At 35.0% G+C, this 17723-nt stretch overlaps 1 protein-coding gene across 5 annotated transcripts in view; it reads left to right on the forward strand.

Annotated features, from left to right (window-relative positions):
* LEPR (leptin receptor) overlaps positions 1 to 17723 on the forward strand; it is a 93136-nt gene that overhangs the window by 49106 nt on the left and 26307 nt on the right. For all 5 annotated transcript variants that reach the window (XM_077892161.1, XM_077892160.1, XM_077892164.1 and 2 more), the window contains 8 exons: positions 1929 to 2074; positions 4291 to 4435; positions 9735 to 10025; positions 10183 to 10300; positions 12526 to 12725; positions 15091 to 15239; positions 16264 to 16423; positions 16541 to 16623. In XM_077892161.1, the coding sequence (XP_077748287.1) occupies positions 1929 to 2074; positions 4291 to 4435; positions 9735 to 10025; positions 10183 to 10300; positions 12526 to 12725; positions 15091 to 15239; positions 16264 to 16423; positions 16541 to 16623 (1292 nt within the window). The remainder of the gene's footprint in view (positions 1 to 1928; positions 2075 to 4290; positions 4436 to 9734; positions 10026 to 10182; positions 10301 to 12525; positions 12726 to 15090; positions 15240 to 16263; positions 16424 to 16540; positions 16624 to 17723) is intronic.

A 17723-nucleotide genomic window follows, 5' to 3' on the forward strand; every position in this document is an offset into this window, starting at 1 on the left:
GATTGCTGAGAAGGAAGACCTGATCACAGTAGGTTGATTAGGAAAATGGAACACAAAGTGGGGAGAGTGAGTAGTGCCAACTTTTTCAAGGAATAATACTCTGAAAGAAGCAGGTAGATGGCAGTATATCTAAGACTGGGGACATGGGTGATCCAGTGAATGATTTGTTTTTAGATTTCTAATATTAAGGTACATATGTATGCAGGCAGGAAATATACGATAGTTTATAATTTCATGATTTCTAATATTTCTTTATTTTAGTTTTTATTTGAGAGAGAGAGAGAGAGAGCACAAGCTGAGGGGAAGAGGCAGAGGGAGAGGGAGAAACAGACTCCCCACTGAGGAGGGAGCTTGATATAGGGCTCAATCCCAGGACGCTGGGATCATGACCTGAGCCAAAGGCAGCCACTTAACTAACTGAGCCACCCAGGCACCCCTAATTACATGATTTCTGTTTGATGTTTTTGTTTTGTTTTCTTTTTGATCATGAGAACTCAACTAATTTCACCTATTATTTCTAGACTTTAGTGTTTGTGCTTTAAAGTAACTAAAATTTATAATATGTCACATAAAGTAAAAGCTTTATAAATTTTGACTCAAGACAAAAACTATGTCTAAATTTTCGAAGATATAGTATGTTAATAATAATATGCCACTTTAGTTCTTGATAAATAAAATTTAAATCAGCCAGCATTTCAGTGTAATGATTATTTCTACATATGTTAAGTCCTGCTATTTAAAATCTTGAAAAAAACAGGGCAGCCCTGGTGGCGCAGCGGTTTAGCGCCACCTGCAGCCCAGGGCATGATCCTGGAGACCCTGGATTGAGTCCCACAGTCAGGCTCTCTGCATGGTGCCTGCTTCTCCCTCTGCCTGTGTCTCTGCATCTCTATGAATAAATAAATAAAATCTTAAAAATAAAATAAATAGAATCTTGAAAAAACAGAGATGCACAGAAAAGAGAAATGCATCATCTATTTTCTATCATTTTGGCATTTTGTTTCTATTTTATATATATTTGTAAATATACTTTTATTTGTTAATTTTAACAAATCAGGAACTAAAAGTATAAATGGTGTTTAATAAACTTTTAAAACTAAAAATCTTAAACATTTTCGGTATTCTTCTCCAATATGATTTTTAAAGGTTGCATAGATTTCCCTTATAGGGATAAACCATTATTTATTTAATCTTTTATTGTAAGAGGTTTACATTGTTTCTACAAATAATGTAAAGGTTATGTGTGTTTAAAACTATATACACACACGTACAACCTATAAACAAATGAATATTCATATATGAACACATGCATATACACATGAACTCAAATCATTTACCAAGTTAAACACATTGTTAGGCTAAGAAACTCTATCCACATTTCTGGTGACAAGCCAGGGCCTGCAAATGCTATGTTTATTGCATGTAAAATATGCATACTGTGGATTTTTTGAGTAGATGTGTCTAGATTATATTTCAAAGTTAATAGACTTGCTGAATTTTGCATGCATATTTGCATGCATTTTTGCATGCAAACTAAGTATGCATTTTCCAAGTACTGTCCTGCAAAATGCTGTTCTTTCTTGTCACCCACTAAATCAGTGTGTGAGTATGGTGGGGGAATTCTGGAAGTTTGGGGAATGCTAGGTTAAATAAGGTTAGCAGACATTTTTTACAGCAGGAATTTATGCTTATCAAAACAACCTCATTACTGATTTATACTTATTACCACTTGGGAGAGGAAATGGGTATACATGGGTTGCTATGGAAAGGTACAAGGAGACCTAATATTTTGCTTGTATAATTAGCCTTTGAATAAGGTCACCTTTTAAGTAGTTGAAAGAATGGGAAATGCTAAAAATTCATTTTGACTATATTTTATGATTATCATGAAAATTGCTTGACTTAAAAATGTTCTTTTTTTCCTTAAGTGAAGCCTGATCCACCATTAGGTTTGCATATGGAGATCACAGATACGGGCAATTTAAAGATTTCTTGGTCCAGCCCAACATTAGTACCATTTCAACTTCAATATCAAGTGAGATATTCAGAGAATTCTTCAACAAATATGAGAAAAGTAAGTATATTTTAGAAAATAAAATGAAAAGTTGAGAAGCAAGTAAAGATGAGATGCTTTCTAAGTCTCATAGAAAATGCCCTTTGCAGGGTACCTGGGTGGCTCAGTGGTTGAGCATCTGCCTTCGGCTCAGGTCGTGATCCTGGGGTTGTGCAGGCTCTGCATGTAGCCTGCTTCTCCCTCTGCGTATGTCTCTGCCTCCCTCTGTATGTCTCTTATGAATAAATAAATAAAATCTTAAAAAAAGAGAAAAAAGAAAATGCCCGTTGCATGCCAAATATACATGGTCCTTCTAGAGCAGAATCAACTGTAATTTAATATTATATCATTGGCTTTCATTTAAGATCAGCATAGGAAATGAACACCTGAACAGCATGTCTGCATCTTTGGTAAAATCCTTTTAGAAAAATTGTTTGATGTTGCACAATCTCTCTTACCTATGGATGCGTGTTATATGTTGAGGACTGTGACAAATTCTTCCCAGAATTTATTGCCAGAGAAGGTTCCTCTTCCAAAAAGAAGTTTACGTAGATTAGTATCTTTCTTTGTCTCTCCCTCTCCCTCTAGTTCCCTCTTCCTTACACACACAGCTAAATAACTACAGAAGTCCAGTTATAGAAACTTTAGTTAATAGTTATTTTTTTCACTTACAGAGCTCTGGTTTTTTATTTTACAATTCAAACTTAAAAAAAAAAAGATTTATTTGAGAGAGAGAGCAAGTGGGTGGGGGGAGGGGAAGGGGAAGAAAGAGAATCCAAGCAGACTCCCCACTGAGTGTGGAGTTGTCCTATGACGCAGGGCTGGATGTCACGACCTTGAGATCATGACCTGAGCTGAAATCACGAGTCAGACACTTAACTAACTGAGCCACCCAGGTGTCCCTCAAACTTTTTTTTTTTATTGTTCAGTGTATTTATATACAGGCAGTGCTTTCATTTGTAATGAAAAGTGTGTGAAATTATTTTCTCATTCTTTCAGTATTTATTGAGTACCCACTAAGTGCTTGGAATTGTTCTATTTGCACCAGGATATACTGGATGGTAGAGCTAACTGGACAAAGGAGTTTGAGGGTACTGGTGCTATAGGTTGTAATATTAAGTGGAGATGAGGAAGACCTCATTGAGAAGGTGACATTTGAGTGAGGACTTGAAGGAGGTTGGTGATGTAGATATCTGGGGGAATTAGTTTCCAAATAGAGACAACAGCAAGTCAGAGACCCTTAAGCTGGATGAGAAGGGAGAGGCCGGGAGAGTGAGTGAGGGCAAGAGTAGCAGTGGATGAGTCAAAAAGGAATAGGAGAGGAAAAGGAGAAGGTCATGGACTATAGCATTTGTTATATAATTTGGAAGTAAACACCTGTCTTTTAAGCTCTGGGCCTATTTTTTTTAAGACTTTATTTTCATAGAGAGCAGAAAAGGAATCCTTAGTGTCATGTAGGAAAAAAAAAAAAAAAACAGAGGACAAGGCTGGAAAACAGAATTTATTTGCTAAGCAATTCTTAGTAGTGGTTGTTTTATGCAGAATTAGGTCTCTTAAATATTTTCCCTCTAGTTTTCAATCTGTATTTTGATTTATTATAGCTTATCTTTGGGTTCAGATTCTTAAAATTATTCATGCCCTCCTCTGTGACAGTTTCCTCTAGGAATGTTTATAATTCTCAGTCCATTCCTGCTCATCATTTTCTACCACATGTGTAATATAGATGTTAGCCGTGGCTTAAAACTCCCCATTGACTTTAGCCATACCTGTCAAATTTTGCAAGGTCAATATTCATTATCATTCAGTTAAAAATATCTGCTGATTGTCATTATGATTTTCTTCTTGCACTCATGGGCTACTTAAAATTTTATTGACAAAGGTGCAAACATTTATTTTTTTTTTAAGATTTTATTTTTTTATTCATGAAACAGAGAGAGAGACAGTAGAGACATAGGCAGAGGAAGAAGCAGGCTCCCTGTGGGGAGCCTGATGCAGGGACTCAATCCCAGGACCCTGGGATCATGACCTGAGACGAAGGCAGACGCTCAACCACTAAGCCCCCCAGGTGTCCCAACATTTGTTATTGGTTACTGATTTTGGTTAAATCCCACTGTGGCCAGCTAACTATTCTAAAGCCTTTAATTCTTTGAAATTTCTTAGGACTGCTTGTTCTCCATTTTGATAAAGGTTCTGTGTCAACTTGATGCTCTGATGTTTTCATTTTTCATGTTTAACAGGCTAATGAAATTGTCTCAGCTACATCTCTGCTAATAGACAGTGTGCTTCCTGGGTCTTCATACGAAGTTCAAGTGAGAGGCAAGAAACTGGATGGCCCAGGAATCTGGGGTGACTGGAGCACCCCTCTTATCTTTATCACACAAGGTAGGTTTTGTAAGAGTAGCTCCTATTGAGAGGAGAATATGCTTCCTGATTTCCTTTGGCCTATTATAAGCATCTTAAATTTTGTGGCAGTAAACCAAAAGGAGGGACACAATATTAATATTTTATTTAAATGTTGGCAGGTTAATTTGTGAATGAAAAACTTGTATAAGAGTTCCCATGTTTGTGTATCTTGCTGAATTACTCTTACCTATTCAAAATATAGGGTTAATAGAAAGGTTCCAAATTTACAAATTCAGAACATTACTGGTCTCAATATTTCCTTTATTTACATTTAAAATCAGATCTATTTATTTGACATAAATTTCAAATATTCAAATTTCATTTAATTATTACATTTATGTAATATAAGTAATAACATAATGAAATAATTCTTTTCACTACAGATGCTTGCTTTTGAGACTTTTCACTTACAATTTTCATATTTTTCAAGTTGTCTTTAACATCAGAGAAACTGTGGTTTATTCAATACTTTCTCATGAAGTTGAGGTGGTGTTTTACAAAGAGGCCCAGCCGCCTAAGAATAGTCCAGCCCTGTCATATGCTAACTTGTTACCCTAGGAGGACACTTCATGGTCCTTTGCCTACTTGTCTGATCTGTCAAAAGAGCAAAATTATTCCTACTGAAATTCATGCAGGTTGATTATGGGTATGTAGAGACAGCAAGTACCCTGTAAATCACTAAGCAGATAGTCAACATATTTAATGAAATAAATTTGTTTATTGTTTACTTACTATTTAAAAAGTACTGATCAGGGCTGCCTGGGTGGCTCAGTCAGTTAAGCATCTGCCTTGAGTTCAGGTCATGATCCCAGGATTTTGGGATCGAGACCCACATCTGGCTTCTTGGTCAGTGGGGAGCCTGCTTCTATCTCTCCCTTTGCCATTCCTCTCAGTTGTGCTCTCTACCTCTATCTCTCTGTCAAATGAATATATAAAATCTTTAAAAAAATTGATTAGTCAAAGAATCAGTAGCATTAGTGGTTTAAGAGCACTGACTTGGAGTCTGACAAAATATTATAGAACTTCAGGCCCCACCACTTATTTGAAAAGTTTCTTAACCTTTCTATGCCTTGCCTCAATTTTCCCAATTGCAAAACAGGAACACTCTTATAGGGATAGAATGAATCCTTGTACCAACTGTGCTCACTGCAGTTGTAATCCTTCGTAATCACTCAATAAATAGTATCTTCGTAATCACTCAATAAATAGTATCTGCAATCCTTCGTAATCACTAATCCTTCGTAATCACTCAATAAATAGTATCTGCAATCATAGTTTATAAATCCATAATCTCAATACTCAAAATCTCAGTATCTAATGAAGGTGAGAGGTTGACATGATACATAACTAATTGTATGAGCAAGCTTGTCAGAAGAGTTAACAAAGTACTAGGCAATAAGAAGGATTGGTTCTCACCAGGGAAGTCAAGAACCTTGTGTCAATGGATTTAGAAGACATGGATTTCTCATCATGATTCCTCAGATAATTATTGAACATCACAATGTGTGTGCTGACACCTCAGCTTCTGGAATTTTTCTAAGGAAGGTCACCTTTTCTACCTTCAGTGATTTATTGTTGATTAATAGGTCTTAATGAGCAGCTGTGAATTATGTAAAGAGGAATGAATTACAACATCAAATTTTAAAGAATGCCCAATGGAGGCTTTTTATAGTGGGATGGGGTAAAGTGGATGGCAGAGGAGGGAAGTAACCCTGACTCCCACTCTGAGTGGCCTGCGGCTTTCTGCCTTTACGTACCATCTGGTGAAATATTTCTCTTTCACAGGAAGATGGCTTTCTTCTTTATTTTACTTCTCTTTTTTTTTTTTAATTTTACTTCTTAATTAGATTAGAAAACCTACCCTGACTGAAGAAGAGGGAAATTCTAAAAGAATCTAATAATGTAATACGTGGGTACTGAATCACAGGTAAAAGGTATAACTAGATTCATACTTCCCTACTGAATAATAATACTAATAATAACAATAAAGATAGTTATGGGGTGCTTCCTGTGCTTCAAGCACTGCTCTAAGTACTTTACGTATATTAACATTTTATCCTCTCTATCCCCTGTGAGATAGGTACTAATATTTCCTTTTTATAAACAAAGAAATCAAGATTTAGAGAGGTTAAATAAATTGTAAAAGTCTAGAGCTGGCAGTCTCATTCCAGCGTTCATGTTTGTACGCACTAATACAGTGATGAGGTACACGATGTATATGTAGGCGCATTTTCTGGTGTCACTAAAAATTGATCCTGGGAACTAATAAGCAGTAAGCTTAATTACATAGAGCATTTCAGTGGAACACCTCATTTCCTTCATGATTCCTGATAAATGAGGTTTCAGTGTTGCTTGGGTTTTTCAGGTCTTAGGTTTGCTGAGTTGCCTTTAGAGCAGTTCCGATACTCCCAGCACTCACTGCACTGGAGGCTTGTTCTTGGATGGTGTGCACCAGTGAAGTATCTTTCTCCAAACTTGGGAGCTTCCTATTCTTTTGGACTTCTTTTTGGATCCTTCTCTCTTAAATCTAGGTATTTAATATTGATGGATTATCCTCTGTTATCGACGGATGGGTCCTACAATGGCCTCCACCTAACAGAAACAGTCTAAGGTTGAGGCACTAACTTATTTAGAATGAATTAGCATACCTACTTTATTCATTTCCGAACATTTGGATGTTACTGATTTTTTTTTTTTTTTGCTTTTTGTTTTGAATAGAGGTTGTCTGATGTATCGCTGCCAGAGCAAACAGATGCTAATTATCAGTACCTTTATAGCTACTACTTTTTATTCATTGATTTATCAAAGCTTTCTCTACCAAGTGCACAATTAATGAAGCATTGACAGTTTTTAATCAAGGCAATCCTATGGATTTTTTGAAAATGAATTGGCTAGATTCTTTGTTTAGCTGTTGGGAGATCTTGGACTCTGAAGAAAATCCAGGACCTTACCGGAACTTAAGAAGTCCAAGAATATTGTACTTTAGTTATGCTGCATGCTGAAAATAAGTTTAGAAGTGCTGACTTCTTGTAATACGTTTCTTAATTGTATTCTTGTGCTGCCAAAGGAGAGGAGAAACAATTTCAACATTTCGTTCTAGACATTGCTGGTAATGCATTAGGGAAAATATTTTCCCCTTGAAGAAAAATAGGAAAACTGCTTTGAAAATTTAAAAATCTATTTTCTGGCACTATAATAAACACATTTTAAAGATTTTATTTATTTATTCATGAGAGACACACAAAGAGAGGCACAGACACAGGCAGAGGGAGAAGCAGGCTCCCTACGGGGAGCCTGATTCAGGACTCCATCCCAGGACCCAAGGATCATGCAGATGCTCAGCCACTGAGCTACCCAAGCGTCCCAATAAACACATTTTAAAGTAACTTTAAAATGTTTTGACACATGATTTATGTTCATGTAAGTAACTCACTAATATCAATAGAATTTCTTTTAATGAAATTCTTAGTGTAGATCCTGCAAAAGTATTTCTTAGTCATGAGAAGAAAATTCTTATTTTATAAATGAAATATTGTATAGTATCTCACATGAGAATAAAATATACATTTATACTATTTTGAAAATCAAATATTTAACATTTACTTCCTACCAATTTCTATATATTCAATGTAGATTTTACAAAATCAAGTTTTTAATAACTTGTTTTTCTTCTTTTTAAGCTAATATTTTAGTATTTAATCATGCCAAATACTATGACTTTAACTGTATTTCTCAATTAAGCCTTACTTAGGCATTCAATTTTGAAGTGAAATGCCTTTTTTAGTATCTTTAAAAGATTCAGCTTAACTTTTGAAATCTTATTTATACTCTTAAAAAAATAAATTAGGGATGGTTGAATGGCTCAGTCAGTTGAGCGTCTGCCTTCAGCTCAGGTCATGATCGCTGAGTCCTGGGATCAAGCCCCGTGTTAGACTCCCTGCTTGGCAAGGAGCCTGCTCCTCCCTTTCCCTCTGCTACCACCCCCTGACCCCCGACTCATGTACCTGTTCTCTCTCTCTCTCTCTCTGAGATAAACTCTTTAAAAAATAAAAAAATAGGTAAAAATTACTCTTAGACTTTTGAAGCAGTTCAGTAGTGAGATGTGTAGCATATTGAAGGTAGGTTAATGATCTTTCAGATCTGTGCTAGGTATGTGTGTAGTAAGCATTGTCCCAGTGAAGCCTGAGTGCCACCCTAGGCTAGGATTAAAAATCTAATGGACTGGCTTCTGCCAGTGACTTCATGCTACTAAAATTTTTCCTGTTTATGCTTGACTATAGATATTCAAAGTACAAATGTTTTGTATAGGTTGTAAATATAAAGACTGTTATTATAAAAAAAACTTAAATAATAAAAACCAATGAAATTTTTTGTTTTTGTTTTGGGGGCAATCCAGACGATACAAATGAAAACAGATACTCATATTCTTTCATCAGAAAATGGCCTACCTTAAATTTTACAACTGAAATATACTGTTTTTATAATGCATTGTAGCAGAAATAATTTCTTCTGTGTAAACAATCATTACCTTCTATTCTGTTTCTAAACTAAAACTATAGGCAAGCTATGTTTCCAACAATAGGGGGCTGGAAAAAGTAGTATGGAATAGTATAGAGGCCTTAAAAATAATATTTTAGAAAAATATTGGTTCCCTTTGTCCTTAACCACAGCATATTGGTGTTAACTAACTTAAGATATTACAGATCAGTATTTACAGTGTTTCCTGTTTTGGTGCTTTGGTGCAGCATTGATTTTACATATCCCTAACTGGTTTTCTTATTTAAGGCTATTTCTCTACTCTACCTGTTTATTTGAAATTTTCATATATCCAAATGAAACAATATCAACCACCATTTATTCTTCAGGTTTTTGCCTTATAGTGATTTGATTCAAGAACTTGCCCTAAATTTCACTGATTCTTAATGCAGAGTATGATGGAAAATGTGTCATAGTGGAATTAAATTATATTTTTTTGAATGAATTTTCTGCCTATCAATTAGCAAGTGACAGTTATGCATTAAAAGATATTTTATAATAAGTCTGTATGTTTAGAAAATACTGAAGATATTTTTGATGTTCAAGTCCTTTGGGAATAGGAGTGCCTGCAATTCCATAACCAGGCAATTACAGTTACACAGTCTCTTGGTACACTCATTTTATTTTTGGCAGTGTGATCTTGAATGCATTATGAATCTTTTCACATAGCGTAAATTCCTAATGGGATGATGGGATGTTTTTGGTCTTCCTCTGATATTTTCCCTTTCTTCTCATACTGCAGATGTCATATACTTTCCACCTAAAATTCTGACAAGTGTCGGGTCTAATGTTTCTTTTCACTGCATTTATAAAAGTGAAAACAAGATTGTTTCCTCAAAAAAGATTGTGTGGTGGCTGAATTTAGCTGAGAAAATTCCTCAAAGCCAGTATAACATGGTGGGTGACCGTGTTAGCAAAGTTACTTTTCCAAATCTGAATGCTACCAAGCCTCGAGGGAAGTTCACCTATGATGCAGTGTACTGCTGCAAGGAGCAGGAATGCCACCATCGCTATGCTGAATTATACGTGATTGGTAAGAATACTGAACTTCTCTTCATTTTCTTCCACAAGCAAATTGTTATGATAGGCCCTATGTTAGAGTCCCATTGATAATGTAAGGAAATGTGATTTTCATTAAAAATTGTTTGATGTTTTTGCTTTGTATTAATATTTTAATGTGTTTTAAATAGATGTCAATATCAATATATCATGTGAAACTGATGGGTACTTAACTAAAATGACTTGCAGATGGTCAACCAATGCAATCCAATCACTCGAGGGAAGTACTTTGCAGTTGAGGTATCATAGGTATGTATTGTTTTTGCTGTTTTCTTTTTCTGTGGCTATGGTGAGATAAGACTTTCTGTAGAAATATCATCATAACAGTCCTCTAGTAGATGTTCTTCCTGAAAGAGAAAGATGGAATCTACTTGATTGGAAAACATTTGAGGGATTAAATAAATTGGTGGTTTTTGAAAAAATCCACATTGAGGTAAAAAATGTAGTTTTTTACCTCAAATTATTTTTTTCTGATAATTGATTAATGTCCCATAATTGCATTTTAACTACAGAATGAAATCCAGGAAAAACTGGCTTCTGTACATTTTAATTTGACTTAGAGAGTTGACCAGAGGAGAATAGCAATGATTGTAGAAGTCCAATGTCATTTGCTAAAGATTAATATTTTGGAAAAAAGCCAGAGGTAGTAGTGCAAAGATTGTGAGAGATAATATCAATACTTTTAGAAGTAAAAAAAGATTAAGAAAGAAACATTAAGGAGTAAAGTGTTATAATAAAAAGTAATTTGTGCTTGTTTATTTTTACCCTTCCCTGTTTTGAAAAGAATTCAAGGCATCATCTTCCTATAGTATCATCTGAAATAATAGCACTCTTGATTAGGAGACAGTAGATACATTTTTATTTTTATAATCTCTCATAGTGGTTTTCAATTATGTGTACTGTTCTCAAACACCCTGTCTTAAATTGTGTTTGTATTGGGGGTCTTCCAGTTTGTATCACTTGTCCTCATTTATTTTTAAAATCTAAGTTTTCTACTTGAAAAACAAATCCCCTTCCTCAAATACTGCAGTCTGAATTCTATTCCTAAAGTGACCAGTCTTTTCTTATGTAGCATTAGAAAAACTGGGGCCATTTCTACATTTCTTACATGGGAGTAATAGCTAACTTCATCCTACCTGATATGAGTATTTTAAAATCAATAGAATATTTATGGGATGCCATTTTACTTTTATAATCTGTCTTTACTTTCTTTCCATGACATTTTTCACATTAAAAAAGGTGTTTGTGGATGACCATCACATAAGCTCTGTGCATCATTTATCTTGCTAACATTTACAGAAGAACTACAGAGGCCCCTGCATGTAACTCGGGCGGGTGTTTTAACCTCTTTAAGCTTAGATTTCCTTGTCTGTAACCTGGAGAGAATAATAGAACTTACAGGATTTCTGCAAGAATTAATGATATATTTCATTTAATTATAATTGATAGAATTTCTACAGGTAAATTTTCAATAAATGGCTGTTGCTGTCATGATGACAAAGACACTAACCTTTGCGTTCCAAGTGGAGTATTAACTGTGCTTCGGTACATGGTCACGATTCTTCTTACCCTCAGAGGACTCTTCAAGCCTTATTCTCTTCTCTTCCCCCCACCCCCCAGCACTCATTCATGCACACACCCCAATGATTGTAATTTTGAGGAGATGAGCAGGAAAAATGTCACAAAAAATGGAAAACGAGAAACAGAAGAATATACATTTTTCATTTTCTTGTAACCTCCTTACAACGTTTATGGAAACAGTAACTGCAATTTTAACCATTTAAATGCCATATTCAGAGCAAATAGTGGCAGCAGGGCTACTTCAAAGAAAAAGAGAAATGCTTTGTATGTTCTGGGGTGGAGTGTGGATCAGGACAGTTATAAAAATTACTTTCTTAATTTTCTTCTCTGAGAAAATGTGTTATATATCTAACCATATGATTCAGATATGAATCAAGAATTGGTATTATTTTCATCATATTGCTTTGAACTAGAAAATATTAGGACATTATCAATTAATCTATATTTTACTATCAATTATGTCTTCAATTTGTGGTGGAATTTAATTCCTATTTAAAGAATAAGGGATTTATCTTTTTTCCCAACAAAGGGGACACCAATTGGTAATGTTCCCAGTAATACTTGTGATCTATACATTTAAAATGGCATCACTTATGCATAATGTTAGCTTAACTTTCAAAGTGTTGTAGGATCTACCTCTAATTGGATCCTTATCTCCTTGTTAGAGCAATGCCATTTATTTTATTTGCATTTCCACTTAGTACAATAAAATATTTAAAGGTTTATTGTCTATTTTTAGGGACAGATATAAAATTGTGATATAGCTGGGAATCCAAAAATGCCTTTCCAATAAGAACATTTATTTTAGATGGAACAGACACTATGGTATTCTCAAATATCTTACTGCTTTCATCAATGTTGTATATTAACTGACTGTTCTCATATCTTTTAAGGAGCAGCCTTTACTGTTCTGATGTTCCATCTATTCATCCCATATCTGAACCCAAAGATTGCCATTTGCGGAGGGATGGTTTTTATGAATGCATATTTCAGCCAATCTTTCTATTATCCGGCTATACAATGTGGATTAAAATCAATCACTCTTTGGGTTCACTTGACTCTTCACCAACGTGTGTGGTTCCTGATTCCGTGGGTATGTCAAACTGTGTTGTGTGTCTTCATTTTTACTAGCAGATTTGGATTCAAGTTAACTCATGGAAACTGTTGTGTTTTACCATTTTTTGATTACACAATATTTAAACATTTTTTTCATGTTTACAGTGGAATTGAGAAGACAAGCAATCTTACAAAGTTATGTCATTTTTATTTTATTTTAAGTTACATATAGCACAATATTATTGCCATAGGAATATTTTCAGCATATAATCTGGTGAGTTATATTGATCATTAGGAATAAAATTTAGCAGTAATATTATTCTAAGTAATGCAGTGCTTTGTTTTTCTCTTAATATACTTGTGAAAACATTTGGTGTTTTCAATTTAAAAATTTAATTTGGGTATTGTGATGGATTTTGTAATCTGAGTAGTAAACCCAAGGGTTTAATTTGTGAGGTTATGTAGGATGCAGAAGGATTCAAAATAACTAAAGTCTGAAGAAGAGAAAATAGATCAAGGATGATGATATCCATCATGATACTTTACTCTTTTAAAAAGATATGTTAATTTCAAAGTTAAGAGCTCTTGAAGTAAATAATATATTCTTCCAATATTGCTGAGAAATCTTTGAGAAATGACCCATTTATGATTATACAACAGAGGTAAAAGAATATCTTTTGGTGCTATATACTGTTTTGTTGAGAAATTAAGCCAGAAATCAATATTTGATTCATTATATTTTCAAATAGTTAGTATACATCTGAATTAAAACTTATATTTTGTTAAATATAGCCTAAAATCATAATTGTTACGGTTTTAAAAATCACTATAGAGTCCCAATTAATTGATTTTCCACATCGCTCCCCCCCCCCCATGCTATTTAGTTTGATTACATTTAAAGTGATTTTACTGTAAGCAATACTTCTCTGGAACTGAACATCTTGGGACAGCAGAAAACCCTTCTACTACTCTCTACTCCACAAATATGCACAGATGTAATCTCACATGTAAGATGTGACAAATGCAACATGGATTCAGTTCTATCTGCTATCCAAACCTTCAATGTTATTCTTTTCAGTACTACAATAAGGAGTTCGATTCTATTAACTACTTAGTACTAGAAAACAATGTGGAGATTCAAATGCCAGCTCAATCTGTTACTACTTTGTGAACAGGGGCTAGACATGTATGTAAGTGCTCTGTGACTATTTTATCACCCATAAAACGTGAAAAGCTCCTCCTACCTTCCCAGTGTGTGTGTTGTGGGGATCATGCAAACTCTTGTACTTTAAGCATCCTTTCCATAAACTAGATATTCATGGATTATATCCATATGACATCTGTATGATTCAGTTGAGTACAATCTTAGTGTCTCTCAAACATACATAGTTTTTCTGAGGAGAAATTATCTTTCCAGGAGACAAAATGCGTGTCATCTTACTGTTGGTGAAGAATGTCTTCTTCATATGTGAAGAATTGAATAAGTATGAGAACTCTTATAGTAATGAGAAAGTTTAGGGGTTTTGGTTATCAACAGTCTAAGGTATTATTGATGAAGTCCAGAGCTTCAGAGTTCACACTAGTGTACTCTGGGACTTTGGGACATTTAGTTCCCAAATACGTTGAGTTTGCTTATTTTTTTTTTTTTGTTGAGTTTGCTTATTGTCTTTTACTTTTTAATTTTTTTTGAAAGCTCTTGCCCTTCTGATCATCTTTGCCTCTATTTCTGTCCTTCAAAAGCCTCTTTTCCTTAGATGATAGAGAACCAGGGCTTTACTCTATAAGACTATCTCGACCATGGCCTAGAAATACTTAATAATAGAACTGTTTGAAATTCGCACATGTGGAAATGAATGCGTGTTATATTTTTCCTTTTATTAAAGCTCTATGTAGAACAGAGTATGCTACCGATACTTATATGTTCAGTATGGAATCTTTTGCATGCAGAACTAATGGCTCAGTTTCTGTTACTTGCAGAGTGACATGGTCAATGTATTGATTTTTTTTATCAATCTATTTGCAAAATAGAGATAATCCTTTTTTATGTGTCACATAAAATTATAGGAGATCAAGTGAGATAATGAATGAGAAAGCTTTGAGAAAGAGATATTGCTTTACAAATACTGAGTATAAGGGTACCTGAGTGGCTCAGTTGGTTAAGCATCTGCCTTCAGCTCAGGTTGTGATCCCAGGGTCCTGCTTCTCCCTCTCTCTCTACCTGCCACTCCCCCTGCTTGTGTGCACACACTCTCTTTGTCAAATAAATAAAATAAAATATTTTAAAAAGTAAGTAAATAAATAAATAAATGTTGAGTATCAAAGTTCTAACATCATAGTGACATTTTAAAGATATTGTCACTGTTTAAATTTCTGTTACATTATACTATTTTTAAAATTTCTAGTGAAACCGCTGCCTCCATCCAGTGTGAAAGCAGAAATTACTGTAAAAATTGGATTATTGAAAATATCTTGGGAAAAGCCAGTCTTTCCAGAGAATAATCTTAAGTTCCAGATTCGCTACGGCTTAAATGGAAAAGAAGTACAGTGGAAGGTACCTTTTACCTAGAAATGTCTTCAGCTTGCCTCACTAAATGTTATTTCTTACAACTATTTTAATAACTGTATTGCATAAGATTTATTTTATTGACATAAAAGTACATCTTCCTGTATTCTGTAACCATTTTTGTTAAATAGATTGCTTTAGGGTCTAACTCTTCTAAGGAATGACATTTCCTGCAATCCATCATTTCCCAAAGTGAGTGTGATCCCATAAAGTATTCCTTGACAAAAGATTGCATGGCTGAATCAACTTAGGAAACCCGGCATCCCTAAGTGTTCCTAGTACAGAATCACATTATGTTACATATTAAAGGTTCAGAGAGGTCCTGCATTAAAGAAGCATTTGTGAATTTATTTGTGACTTTTGTTTCATCCTGTGTTTCACAACTTCATTTTACTAAGGAACCCTTTTTCCTTTAACATCTAATAATATTCTTTAGTACATGCATGTTCAATGAGATACTTTTTTGGAAGAAGCTGCTTTAATCAAACAACCCAAATCACGTCCATAGTGGTAAGCGTGCTATGATGACTGGCCACGTCAGTTTTTAGATGGCAGTCTGTGAAGATCCAGAAATATCAGGAATCCTAACTATGTCATTAGGTAATAAAGATTTTAGCTGAAAGGAATGTGACAGCTTACCAGCTTATTGAGGAGACTAAATATCAGAGATACCACTATGTAACCACTAGGTTAAAATTACTGTGAGTTTTTGTGGCTAGAGGATTAGTGGACAGAGATTAGTAGCAGAGTTAAGAGTGACTGGAGAGTGAGGCTGCCTGTAGGCCAGTCCAGATCTTGTCCTGAAAAGGAAACAAGATGACTAAGACAATCCTTAACTTGAAGAAACTCATAATCCAAGCCTACTACAAATATTTCTCAAGCCAGAAAACACAAAATCAGTTCTTTCTGAGTTTTGGCATAGTATTAAGGTTGTACGTAGAATGCAGTTCAGGACCTGTTAGCTACGTAGGTGATAGTAATGATTAGTCTAATGTTTGGCCTTACTTTACAGATGTATGAGGTGTATGATGCAAAATCGAAATCTGCCAGTGTCCCGGTGCCAGAGCTGTGTGCAGTCTATGCTGTTCAGGTGCGCTGTAAGAGGCTGGATGGGCTGGGATATTGGAGTAATTGGAGTAGTCCAGCCTACACAGTCATCATGGATATAAAAGGTCTGTAGAGATTCTGTAAATGTGTCTTAAAAATGCACAAGGGTGTGTTTCAAATATGACTAGAAAAGGTTCCTTCCGAAAACATGTATACAACCTAGGCTGCTTGTTGTTTTGCAGTTCCTACCAGAGGACCTGAATTTTGGAGAATGATTGATGAAGATACCTCCCGAAAAGAGAGAAATGTTACTTTACTTTGGAAGGTATTCCTACTTTTTATATTATTCTTAAATTTAATTTTTATACTCATAAAAGATTTACTTTGTTGTTCGGAATCCTGTCATTTTTAGGCTCTGCAGCCCCACATTTTGTTTTCGTTGTGAGATATGATTGCAGAGAGCTATGAGGAGAGGGCCCAGGCACAGAGGGAGGGAACTTCATTCTGTTCTCAGCTGAACATATTAGAGCTCGGACAGCATTATTTTGTAAAAGTCACTTAGACTCTTCAGCCTCAGTTTCCTGATGTAGGGCTGGACTGGATTATGCTTACTCAAATCTTACTCCTCACCTACCCAGATTGTTCCACACCCTGCAGGGATACACGTATATGTGTTTGTATTTTTTTGTTGTTGTTGTTATTATTTTTGACGTAGAAGATTCTTGGTGACAAAAAAATATATTGAGAGGCACTGTTCCAGTTTATTGTAGAGAGTCATTTTCTGTAGGTTTATAAGGGACTGAAAGCCCTTAATCTTATTTGAAACAGGTGATGGTAATGTGGCAAGTGGGGCATATTGTTAATACTCTGTAGATTGGAAGAGCAGAATTGGACTAGGCATATATTTTAAACTGGAATCATCAGTGATCTGGTATGATTTTTTTAAACTATGGGACAGAAATTCTGGGGTGTGATCAATATACACAATTCTGATAGCTTCTGCAACTTGAATTAGCAACAGATTAGAAGAAAACAAATGATAAATCTTACTGGGATTAACATAAATGATGATGAACATCTTTTCAGCTCTTTCTTGTTTATAGAACTAGAGTGTTATTCCTTGTTTGCTTTTTCGATGAGGAAACTCTTGACTCCTTGTTGTTCTCTCTTTTCTCTAAAATTAGTGTGAAACTTCTTGGCATGAAAGTGTCCTAATTGTATCCATACTTAATTATCTTTAAATGATTTATTCTCTGAGACTTAAGGGAAAAAAATAAAAGGAAGAAAATAAATCTCCTGTGTTCCATACCCACCCAGATGCCTTTATTGCATCAGTGGTCAGAGAGGGATTCTATCCTACCTCACCATCCCATCCCTCAGCCTTGAACTAGACAGGGCTTGTCCTGGTCTGACCCTGCCTCCCAG

The sequence above is a fragment of the Canis aureus genome, chromosome 3, assembly GCF_053574225.1.
Source record: "Canis aureus isolate CA01 chromosome 3, VMU_Caureus_v.1.0, whole genome shotgun sequence".
NCBI lineage: Eukaryota > Metazoa > Chordata > Mammalia > Carnivora > Canidae > Canis > Canis aureus.